We start from the raw sequence: 12010 nt of genomic DNA on the forward strand, positions 1-12010 counted from the left end.
CATTTAGCTAGCCATTTGTAGCATATTGCATGACGCTATCAACAAAAATAGCCCAGTTTTCAACAAGTTCTTCCAATTCACGCAATCTGTGCAGGGTCAGCTCATCACTACAGTCCCAAACCAGGTTTCCAAGTGACCCAAGTCATCGTGGCTAGACCAAGGCTTGGCTCAGCTGGTGTCCTAAGTTCTCTTGTGGAAGACTTCCAACAGGTTCTATCAATTATGACCAATATTAACTCAACCCATCCCCTCTGAAGATCGGCAGTTATCTTATAAATCTGTTTCTACGTCATATTCTGTGCAAGAACCTCATTTCAGCTGTTCTAATCATCAGCTGGCCCGGAGGCTAAAAGGCAAACCCATTTCTGAGGCTCAGCCTATCGTGAGCACCACAACGTGGCATTACCAGCAGGTCCTCCCCCCATCTCCCTAACGTCTGAGCAATGGACATCGCCAGCACAGCATTTTGCTGCCAATCATAAAAACAACTTGCAGGTATGACTCACTAGAGAGGGACTGAAATCCAGTGGAATAGTTGGGGGGGGTGCAGGGGTTGGTGGGGGCACCAACACCTCTCCTTCCCTGCCCCTCCCCTGCTGCATGCACGCATTTCCTTCCTTCCCCATGCCTCCAACTCTTCAAGGGCTTGAGCAGTAGCTCCAACCCTGTTGCTTTTGCAGGTCTCAGCTCTCCCTCTAAAGTTACTTCCTGGTTGCGGGACCAGGAAGTGACATCAGAGGGAGATCCGAGGCAAGCGTGGGCAGCAGGTTGGAGATGCTGTTCATGCCAGCCAAGTTAGAGAGGCACTGGGGGGGGGGAGGAGTAAGGGACATGCTCATGGGTGGGAAAGGAGCGGGGGCGGCAAATAAGGCAGGAGGTGCCACCACCCCAGACACCGCCCACCCTTGCTAATCCACTGCTGAAATCACCCAGACATAATGCCCAATTTGAAATTTTATATATGCACAGAAACCAGTATCGTAAACCCCCATGAATTTGCGGTTTGCAAATTCACTAATTCGTGGCATTTTCCAACCGCCACTTCCTTATACTAAAGTCATGGTTACACCAATCAGGCACTGCTTTGACATGCTATCTGGCGTGTCAAAGCAGCTCCTGATTGATGTAGCCTGACTTTAGTAACAGGAAGAGGCGGTCGGAGCAGACCACGAGTGATTTTCTGTACCCGCTAGCACCCCAGCTGCCCTCTCCTGCCTTGTGACAGGCGAAAAACCGTATTTGTGGTTTTTGGAAATTCGTGGGGGTTCCTGGAACGGAACCCTTGCAAATTTCGGGGGAGTACTGTATTGTTAATATACTTGTAAAGTTATGAGACATTTGATAGAATATTTTCAAAGTTATTGATAACCAAAGTATGAGCCTCGTTTTGTGGGATGAATTTTTTGGCCCATTTTGCTGGGCAATAATGAAAAAAGTAATCTAATTTGGGTAATCCCATCAGTATATCTGAATTCAGCATCAAAAACTGTACAGAGAAGCCAAATTCGAACTTTTACCTGTTTTGGTTTTCGTACTGGAGATACTGAATATAGCCCCTTTGGTTCTGGTTGTGCGCAGTCCGACAAGAGTACCCCTCACTTCATTTTTTTTTTTTTTTTTTAAATAAATTTTATTATTTTCCAATATGAACAGTGCAATATAAATCTATACAGCTGAAACATATCAAACCATTACAAAGCACTTATGAACTACAGAAATTAAAAGACATCATTATCGCCCAACCCTGTATAACTCAGAAATATAAACATACATCAAATATATATGCGGTATCCCCCCCTCCCCTCCCCCGGATGTGTATGGGAACGAAACCTAATTTAAAAGAGATATAATACATAAATATATAACTACATATCTTAAATAGATGCAACAAAAACACTAACTTAAATACCATATTATTCCTCAAAAATTCTGCATTCATTTTTTCATATTTGTAACTAGAACACAAATTTGCCCACCAAAAAGGAAAATTTTAAGTATCAGAACTCTTCCAATTTCTTGTTATCATTTGGATGGCTATCCATGTCATTATCATGAAAAGCCTGCCTTTATACCAGTCAAATGGGGGTTTAACATACAATAAGGTACCACAAATAACCATCTCATAAGACAATGGAATTGCAAAATCAAGTATTACATTGATTTGTCCCCATATCGATTTCCAGAAGCTGAGCATCAGAGGACCCCTCACTTCAGATGCTCTAGTTCAGGAACAAATGCATATCTGAGTTTAATATTTTGCACAGATTAGTTTAAGACCTTAGGCTACTCGGACATAAAATTTCATGGAATTCTGAGATGGTCAACTGGGGAGCCACTTGACATAGATTGACCCAGATTTCATTTGATAAATAGGAAATACACCCACATATTTCATGCCTACCTAAATATGCTCTAGTGAAAAAAACATCTATACTTATCGTGCCCCTGTGAGGGACTGTAGATTGTATAAGTACGTCTGAGTGATTAAGCATTTTGCTGAGCTTGGGAGAGGCGAACTGACTTATGTGGGGTCTTATTTTAAAAAAACCAACATATAACGTAAATTATAGGTGCCATTTTCTACAGGTAATTCATCTCATGTTTTGGAGAAAGGATTCAGAATGCCACGGCCAAGCTCATCTTCGTTAAAAGTAAATTTGACCATGTCTCCCCGCTCCTGGCCAAGCTCCACTGGCTTCCGCTAATCGCCAGGGTCCACTATAAATGCGCCTGTTTAACTTTCAAAATCCTATATGGTATCCTCCCTCCCTTTATCCCTCTTTCTTGGAATTCCTCAAACCCTAATACCACCAGATCCTCCAACAAATTAAAACTATCCTTCCCCTCGCTAAAAGGCATTTCCCACACAGGAAAGCTAGGGACCTCCCTCCACTTTAAAATCACTGAGCTCTGGAACAACCTTACCTCCCCTCTTCGGAACTTGAGCTCTCTCCAAGTTTTCCGCAAACATCTGAAAACCTGGCTTTTCTCTCAAAAAATGTAAGTCTCCCTCCAACTTAGGAATCAAGGAAACTCTTATATCTTGGCATCCCAAGTCCTCTAAATTTTCTTCACACTTCTACCTCTAACCCTCTGTTGTAGTTCCTTCCTATTTGTCCTACTGTAAACCGCGTCGAGCTCTACGAACGTGGAGATGATGCGGTATACAAACCTAAGGATTAGATTAGATTAGATTAGAAAGGGATAAATTTATCCATGCTCATTCAAATCAAATTTAACTGTCTTTATAGGCTGCTTTTCCAAAAAGAAAAAAAAAAAGTAAGAACCAACAAACCCTCCCAAATTGGATTAATGAGAAAAAAGCTAATTTAAAAACAAAGCAGTAACATTCAGCGATAAAACAGAAATGTATAAAATCAAGCCTAGCTCAGTAAGTTTGCTTCCTTTAGAATGTTACAATTCTTCAGTGTTTTTCTTCTCCCAGGAGATTTTGCTGTTCTAAGGTCCATGCGGGAAAGACGTCTTAGTCTGGGTTGATGATTCCAATTGCAAAGCATTCTGGGATTCACAACAAACCAGATTGTTTCACAGTGTAAACTTTTCCAGACCCAGTTCCACCTGCAACTACAGGCCTACAACCACCATGTCATTACGAAGCTTTCAAAAGTATTTTTTTAAATTATTATTATCTACAAATAAACCCCCTTTTGGCATCAAACGAATCCACGCTGTCTTCGGATCAGTGATTCGGTCACCTCCCGTCCACCCTGTCTTTTGGCTAACACTGACATTTTTGTATTGCTTTCTTCCTCCTGGAGGTGAACTTTGTGATCCGATAGACGAGCTTGACCCCCTCCCAGCCCTCGCTGTACGGCTGGGCTTCTGCGCGCAGACCGGTGTAGATGCGTTGCATCAGGAATTCGAAAGCAGCGTCCACGTTGCTGTTGTTCTGGGCTGAGGTTTCGAAGTAGGCCATGCCCAGAGACGCTGCCATTGCCTCTGCCTCAGCCCGGGACACAACGCTTTCTGCTTCCAGGTCACTCTTGTGGCCAACCAGCATGAAAACAACTTTGGAAGAGAAAACGTATTCATAGACCTCGTTATACCAGTTTTCCACGTGTCTGAATGACTTTCGATTGGTTTTGTCAAACACCAGCAGGATGCCAATGATATTCCGGTAAAAGGACCTCGTCATGCTTCTGTGAAAACAGAAATTTGAAAATCAAATATAAAGCAGTGGAGCTAGTAGAATTATTTAGAAATCTTATCTATTTCTTCAGTTTAATTCAACATAATATAAATAGACCTGCTTTATCAGGCTAGCTTAAGGCGGGGTTATAATATTAAAACAGAGTCAAGTAGTTACATCGGTTCATAGACAGTAACGCGGAAGACAGAGTCGCGCGCCGACAACTGAGCACAAGACGGAGGCGCATGCCGAAGAAAAAGACTGTTTTTAGGGGCTGCAACGGGGGATTTTGTTGGGGAGCCCCCCCCCCACTTTACTTAATACATATCGCCGCGGCATTGGGGGGGTTGTAACTCCCCACATTTTAGTGAAAACGTAACTTTTTCCCTTAAAACAGGGAAAAAGTTAAGTTTTCAGTAAAATGTGGGGGGTTACAACCCCCCAAACCCCCCACAACGCCCCCACAATGCGGCGCGATCTGTATTAAATAAGGTGGGGGGGTTCCCCCCCACACCCCCCGTCGTAGCCCCTAAAAACAGTCCTTTTCTTCGGCGCGCGCCTCCGCGCTGCGCTCACTTGTCTGCTCGCGCCTTTGTCCCGGCACGCTTTTGACCTGACACCAGTTACATCAGTAATAAATATATCTCTATCAAATCAGTATCAAATAGGGGAAGCCACTGCTTGCCCTGGATCGGTAGCATGGACTATTTTGGACAGGTACTAGTGATCTGGATTGGCCACCATGAGAACGGGCTACTAGGCTTGATGGACCATTGGTCTGACACAGTAAGGCTATTCTTATGGTCTTAAGTCTTGGCTCCGCCCAAATGCCCTCAGACTGTCTCTAACCTCACCGTAGGGAAAGGCTGGTCAGCAGCAATATTCAGCAGCACTTCCTGGTTAAATGCCACAGAATATTGACAACTGCATAGACAGCAGCATAGCGAGGGAAAGAGGCACCCATAATGGTGCCATGGCTCCCTTCCCCCATACCCCTTCAAATTTTTGCCAGCAGCGAGCAGCATCTCCTATTTGCTGCTCACAGTGGCCTCAGTTCTCCCTCTGATGTCACTTCCTGCCCCCATACCCCTTCAAATTTTTGCCAGCAGCGAGCAGCATCTCCTACCTGCTGCTCACAGTGGCCTCAGCTCTCCCTCTGATGTCACTTCCTGCCCCCATACCCCTTCAAATTTTTGCCAGCAGCGAGCACCATCTCCTACCTGCTGCTCACAGTGGCCTCAGTTCTCCCTCTGATGTCACTTCCTGCCCCCATACCCCTTCAAATTTTTGCCAGCAGCGAACAGCATCTCCTACCTGCTGCTCACAGTGGCCTCAGCTCTCCCTCTGATGTCACTTCCTGCCCCCATACCCCTTCAAATTTTTGCCAGCAGTGAGCAGCATCTCCTACCTGCTGCTCACAGTAGCCTCAGATCTCCCTCTGATGTCACTTCCTGCCCCCATACCTGCTGCTCACAGTGGCCTCAGCTCTCCCTCTGATGTCACTTCCTGCCCCCATACCCCTTCAAATTTTTGCCAGCAGCGAGCAGCATCTCCTACCTGCTGCTCACAGTGGCCTCAGTTCTCCCTCTGATGTCACTTCCTGCCCCCATACCCCTTCAAATTTTTGCCAGCAGCGAGCAGCATCTCCTACCTGCTGCTCACAGTAGCCTCAGATCTCCCTCTGATGTCACTTCCTGCCCCCATACCTGCTGCTCACAGTGGCCTCAGCTCTCCCTCTGATGTCACTTCCTGCCCCCATACCCCTTCAAATTTTTGCCAGCAGCGAGCAGCATCTCCTACCTGCTGCTCACAGTGGCCTCAGCTCTCCCTCTGATGTCACTTCCTGCCCCCATACCCCTTCAAATTTTTGCCAGCAGCGAGCACCATCTCCTACCTGCTGCTCACAGTGGCCTCAGTTCTCCCTCTGATGTCACTTCCTGCCCCCATACCCCTTCAAATTTTTGCCAGCAGCGAACAGCATCTCCTACCTGCTGCTCACAGTGGCCTCAGCTCTCCCTCTGATGTCACTTCCTGCCCCCATACCCCTTCAAATTTTTGCCAGCAGTGAGCAGCATCTCCTACCTGCTGCTCACAGTAGCCTCAGATCTCCCTCTGATGTCACTTCCTGCCCCCATACCTGCTGCTCACAGTGGCCTCAGCTCTCCCTCTGATGTCACTTCCTGCCCCCATACCCCTTCAAATTTTTGCCAGCAGCGAGCAGCATCTCCTACCTGCTGCTCACAGTGGCCTCAGCTCTCCCTCTGATGTCACTTCCTGCCCCCATACCCCTTCAAATTTTTGCCAGCAGCGAGCACCATCTCCTACCTGCTGCTCACAGTGGCCTCAGTTCTCCCTCTGATGTCACTTCCTGCCCCCATACCCCTTCAAATTTTTGCCAGCAGCGAACAGCATCTCCTACCTGCTGCTCACAGTGGCCTCAGCTCTCCCTCTGATGTCACTTCCTGCCCCCATACCCCTTCAAATTTTTGCCAGCAGTGAGCAGCATCTCCTACCTGCTGCTCACAGTAGCCTCAGATCTCCCTCTGATGTCACTTCCTGCCCCCATACCTGCTGCTCACAGTGGCCTCAGCTCTCCCTCTGATGTCACTTCCTGCCCCCATACCCCTTCAAATTTTTGCCAGCAGCGAGCAGCATCTCCTACCTGCTGCTCACAGTGGCCTCAGTTCTCCCTCTGATGTCACTTCCTGCCCCCATACCCCTTCAAATTTTTGCCAGCAGCGAGCAGCATCTCCTACCTGCTGCTCACAGTAGCCTCAGATCTCCCTCTGATGTCACTTCCTGCCCCCATACCTGCTGCTCACAGTGGCCTCAGCTCTCCCTCTGATGTCACTTCCTGCCCCCATACCCCTTCAAATTTTTGCCAGCAGCGAGCAGCATCTCCTACCTGCTGCTCACAGTGGCCTCAGCTCTCCCTCTGATGTCACTTCCTGCCCCCGTACCCCTTCAAATTTTTGCCAGCAGCGAGTAGCATCTCCTACCTGCTGCTCACAGTGGCCTCAGCTCTCCCTCTGATGTCACTTCCTGCCCCCGTACCCCTTCAAATTTTTGCCAGCAGCGAGTAGCATCTCCTACCTGCTGCTCACAGTGGCCTCAGCTCTCCCTCTGATGTCACTTCCTGCCCCCGTACCCCTTCAAATTTTTGCCAGCAGCGAGTAGCATCTCCTACCTGCTGCTCACAGTGGCCTCAGCTCTCCCTCTGATGTCACTTCCTGCCCCCATACCCCTTCACATTTTTGCCAGCAGTGAGCAGCATCTCCTACCTGCTGCTCACAGTGGCCTCAGTTCTCCCTCTGATGTCACTTCCTGCCCCCATACCCCTTCAAATTTTTGCCAGCAGTGAGCAGCATCTCCTACCTGCTGCTCACAGTGGCCTCAGTTCTCCCTCTGATGTCACTTCCTGCCCCCATACCCCTTCAAATTTTTGCCAGCAGTGAGCAGCATCTCCTACCTGCTGCTCACAGTAGCCTCAGATCTCCCTCTGATGTCACTTCCTGCCCCAATACCCCTTCAAATTTTTGCCAGCAGCGAGCAGCATCTCCTACCTGCTGCTCACAGTGGCCTCAGCTCTCCCTCTGATGTCACTTCCTGCCCCCGTACCCCTTCAAATTTTTGCCAGCAGCGAGCAGCATCTCCTACCTGCTGCTCACAGTGGCCTCAGCTCTCCCTCTGATGTCACTTCCTGCCCCCATACCCCTTCACATTTTTGCCAGCAGTGAGCAGCATCTCCTACCTGCTGCTCACAGTAGCCTCAGATCTCCCTCTGATGTCACTTCCTGCCCCCATACCCCTTCAAATTTTTGCCAGCAGTGAGCAGCATCTCCTACCTGCTGCTCACAGTGGCCTCAGTTCTCCCTCTGATGTCACTTCCTGCCCCCATACCCCTTCAAATTTTTGCCAGCAGTGAGCAGCATCTCCTACCTGCTGCTCACAGTGGCCTCAGTTCTCCCTCTGATGTCACTTCCTGCCCCCATACCCCTTCACATTTTTGCCAGCAGTGAGCAGCATCTCCTACCTGCTGCTCACAGTAGCCTCAGATCTCCCTCTGATGTCACTTCCTGCCCCCATACCCCTTCAAATTTTTGCCAGCAGTGAGCAGCATCTCCTACCTGCTGCTCACAGTAGCCTCAGATCTCCCTCTGATGTCACTTCCTGCCCCCATACCCCTTCAAATTTTTGCCAGCAGCGAGCACCATCTCCTACCTGCTGCTCACAGTGGCCTCAGTTCTCCCTCTGATGTCACTTCCTGCCCCCATACCCCTTCAAATTTTTGCCAGCAGCGAACAGCATCTCCTACCTGCTGCTCACAGTGGCCTCAGCTCTCCCTCTGATGTCACTTCCTGCCCCCATACCCCTTCAAATTTTTGCCAGCAGTGAGCAGCATCTCCTACCTGCTGCTCACAGTAGCCTCAGATCTCCCTCTGATGTCACTTCCTGCCCCCATACCTGCTGCTCACAGTGGCCTCAGCTCTCCCTCTGATGTCACTTCCTGCCCCCATACCCCTTCAAATTTTTGCCAGCAGCGAGCAGCATCTCCTACCTGCTGCTCACAGTGGCCTCAGTTCTCCCTCTGATGTCACTTCCTGCCCCCATACCCCTTCAAATTTTTGCCAGCAGCGAGCAGCATCTCCTACCTGCTGCTCACAGTAGCCTCAGATCTCCCTCTGATGTCACTTCCTGCCCCCATACCTGCTGCTCACAGTGGCCTCAGCTCTCCCTCTGATGTCACTTCCTGCCCCCATACCCCTTCAAATTTTTGCCAGCAGCGAGCAGCATCTCCTACCTGCTGCTCACAGTGGCCTCAGCTCTCCCTCTGATGTCACTTCCTGCCCCCGTACCCCTTCAAATTTTTGCCAGCAGCGAGTAGCATCTCCTACCTGCTGCTCACAGTGGCCTCAGCTCTCCCTCTGATGTCACTTCCTGCCCCCGTACCCCTTCAAATTTTTGCCAGCAGCGAGTAGCATCTCCTACCTGCTGCTCACAGTGGCCTCAGCTCTCCCTCTGATGTCACTTCCTGCCCCCGTACCCCTTCAAATTTTTGCCAGCAGCGAGTAGCATCTCCTACCTGCTGCTCACAGTGGCCTCAGCTCTCCCTCTGATGTCACTTCCTGCCCCCATACCCCTTCACATTTTTGCCAGCAGTGAGCAGCATCTCCTACCTGCTGCTCACAGTGGCCTCAGTTCTCCCTCTGATGTCACTTCCTGCCCCCATACCCCTTCAAATTTTTGCCAGCAGTGAGCAGCATCTCCTACCTGCTGCTCACAGTGGCCTCAGTTCTCCCTCTGATGTCACTTCCTGCCCCCATACCCCTTCAAATTTTTGCCAGCAGTGAGCAGCATCTCCTACCTGCTGCTCACAGTAGCCTCAGATCTCCCTCTGATGTCACTTCCTGCCCCCTTACCCCTTCAAATTTTTGCCAGCAGCGAGCAGCATCTCCTACCTGCTGCTCACAGTGGCCTCAGCTCTCCCTCTGATGTCACTTCCTGCCCCCGTACCCCTTCAAATTTTTGCCAGCAGCGAGCAGCATCTCCTACCTGCTGCTCACAGTGGCCTCAGCTCTCCCTCTGATGTCACTTCCTGCCCCCATACCCCTTCACATTTTTGCCAGCAGTGAGCAGCATCTCCTACCTGCTGCTCACAGTAGCCTCAGATCTCCCTCTGATGTCACTTCCTGCCCCCATACCCCTTCAAATTTTTGCCAGCAGTGAGCAGCATCTCCTACCTGCTGCTCACAGTGGCCTCAGTTCTCCCTCTGATGTCACTTCCTGCCCCCATACCCCTTCAAATTTTTGCCAGCAGTGAGCAGCATCTCCTACCTGCTGCTCACAGTGGCCTCAGTTCTCCCTCTGATGTCACTTCCTGCCCCCATACCCCTTCACATTTTTGCCAGCAGTGAGCAGCATCTCCTACCTGCTGCTCACAGTAGCCTCAGATCTCCCTCTGATGTCACTTCCTGCCCCCATACCCCTTCAAATTTTTGCCAGCAGTGAGCAGCATCTCCTACCTGCTGCTCACAGTAGCCTCAGATCTCCCTCTGATGTCACTTCCTGCCCCCATACCCCTTCAAATTTTTGCCAGCAGTGAGCAGCATCTCCTACCTGCTGCTCACAGTGGCCTCAGCTCTCCCTCTGATGTCACTTCCTGGTCCAGCGACATCACCACACTGCATCCGTGCACGCGCTGTTGCCCTCCCGACATGGTCCGAACAATGTGCTGGGTTTTGAGAAGCCATCTGGACGCCCGGACATGTCCTCTAAAAAGAGGACACGTCCGGGTAAGTCCAGACATCTGGTAGCCCTAGTGCCAGCACGCCTGCCAAGATTGCACCCAGGGCAGTCTGCCCCCCAATGTGTCACTATGCCAATGTGTATAGACTTCAAGCTGTATCAAATATTGCTGCTCAAGTGATACTCGGGAGGGAGAGGGATCCCAGTTTTAATGCAATTGCATTGGCTTCTGCTGAAAGCAAAACTTGGATTTAAACTATTGATACTTGCATGTAAGATTTTGCATGGATTGGCCCTGGATGACCCTGTTCATTTTGTGATTTATGTGCCTTCAAGACAGCTATGTTTGAGTCAGGATGTTAAGCTTCATTGACCATCGGTTAGAGTCTAGAAGCGACTCTAGAGAACTGTCTCAGGGAGTGGTTCAAAAGCCTGGAATGCACCCCCAATACTGAGAAAACTGTGCCCAGGAAAGGGTAAATTTCTCCTGGGTTGGGGGGTTAATGCATTTTTGTAGTTGGTATAATACACAGATCCTCTTTACAACCCCTTCCCCCCCAGTTCCACCAGAGGGGCTCGGGTGGCTTTAGCAGATCGCATCCCCCCTTACCTGTATCTCTCCTGCCCGGCGGTATCCCAGATCTGCAGCTTCACTCGCACCCCCGGCTCCACCTGCAGCATCCGGATGTAGTACTCCACCCCCAGGGTAGAGGGCACGCTGCTGCAGAACTGCCCCTCGGTGTAGCGCCTCACCAGCGAAGTTTTGCCCACCGTGGAGTCGCCCAGGAGGATGAGCCTGAACTGGTAGTGCCAGTTCACGGAAGCCAGGGCACGCATGGTGGTGGGGAAGGTGGGAATGCATCCTTTCTCTTCCATTGCATACATCCGGATTGCAAGGGATGGCTCGAGGGAAGTCGCTTTTGCAGCCTCGATGCAAAGTGTAGGGAGGGGGGGGGGGGTCCCTGGAAGAAAGAGAAGGACCGTGGGCTTAAGAGCCAAAGCCCCGCCCTCGAAAAGCACATGTCCTCCCCTCCCCCACCCGAGAGGCGGCAAAGTCCGTTTCCCATTCTTCCCAGTATCAGGAACTCCAATAGCTCCCCATTAGAGTGTAAACAGATGCCTTTCTCATTCTGAGGAGCTTCTTCCTCTTCTCCCTTAGAGAACTTTTGGATAAGGTCGTGTGATATTGATGTTAGATCACGAGAAGGCAGGAGAATAAATATCAACCCATCTTTTAACTTAAACTTCAGATATTTCTTGACTTAATATACTGGAATTTCTTTTCCCTTAGGTAAAACAAGGTGAGGACACCAGGGCAGTGGAGTCAGCATACCAAACCTTCTATTTTTTTTAAGGAATCAAAGACAAACAATGCATACCCTGTTTCTCCGATGATAAGGCAGGGCCATCAAATAAGACAGCCCCCCCTTTTTAGAAAAAAATGTAAAATAAGGCACCCCCCCGCAAATAAGCCACCCACCGATACCTGCGCTTACCCGAATCGGGTGGTACGGTGGGTGACTCCGTGTGGTCCCTCCGTCTACCGTATTTGCCTCCATGGCTGCGTGCCGCGCCTCGTCATGAAGTGAAGAGGAGGAAGTGACAGGACTGCAG

At 49.8% G+C, this 12010-nt stretch overlaps 1 protein-coding gene across 1 annotated transcript; it reads right to left on the minus strand.

Moving 5' to 3' along the window:
- Positions 1-3459: 3459 nt before the first annotated feature.
- On the minus strand, positions 3460-11281 carry LOC117364825 (ras-related protein Rab-39B-like). Its single transcript, XM_033954476.1, has 2 exons — positions 11007-11281; positions 3460-4160 (listed from the first exon to the last, which is right to left on the minus strand). The coding sequence occupies exons 1-2, from the start codon at positions 11279-11281 to the stop codon at positions 3740-3742; spliced, it is 696 nt and encodes a 231-aa protein (XP_033810367.1). The 3' UTR covers positions 3460-3739.
- Positions 11282-12010: the final 729 nt, after the last annotated feature.

The sequence above is a fragment of the Geotrypetes seraphini genome, chromosome 8, assembly GCF_902459505.1.
Source record: "Geotrypetes seraphini chromosome 8, aGeoSer1.1, whole genome shotgun sequence".
Classification (NCBI taxonomy): Eukaryota; Metazoa; Chordata; class Amphibia; order Gymnophiona; family Dermophiidae; genus Geotrypetes; species Geotrypetes seraphini.

Coding starts and splice junctions, on each gene's coding strand:
- LOC117364825 (XM_033954476.1), bottom strand. CDS start 11,281: ATGTATGCAATGGAAGAGAAAGGATGCATTCCCACCTTCCCCACCACC. Junction 4,161..11,006: donor GCCGGGCAGGAGAGATACAG/GTAAGGGGGGAT, acceptor CTGTTTTCACAG/AAGCATGACGAGGTCCTTTT.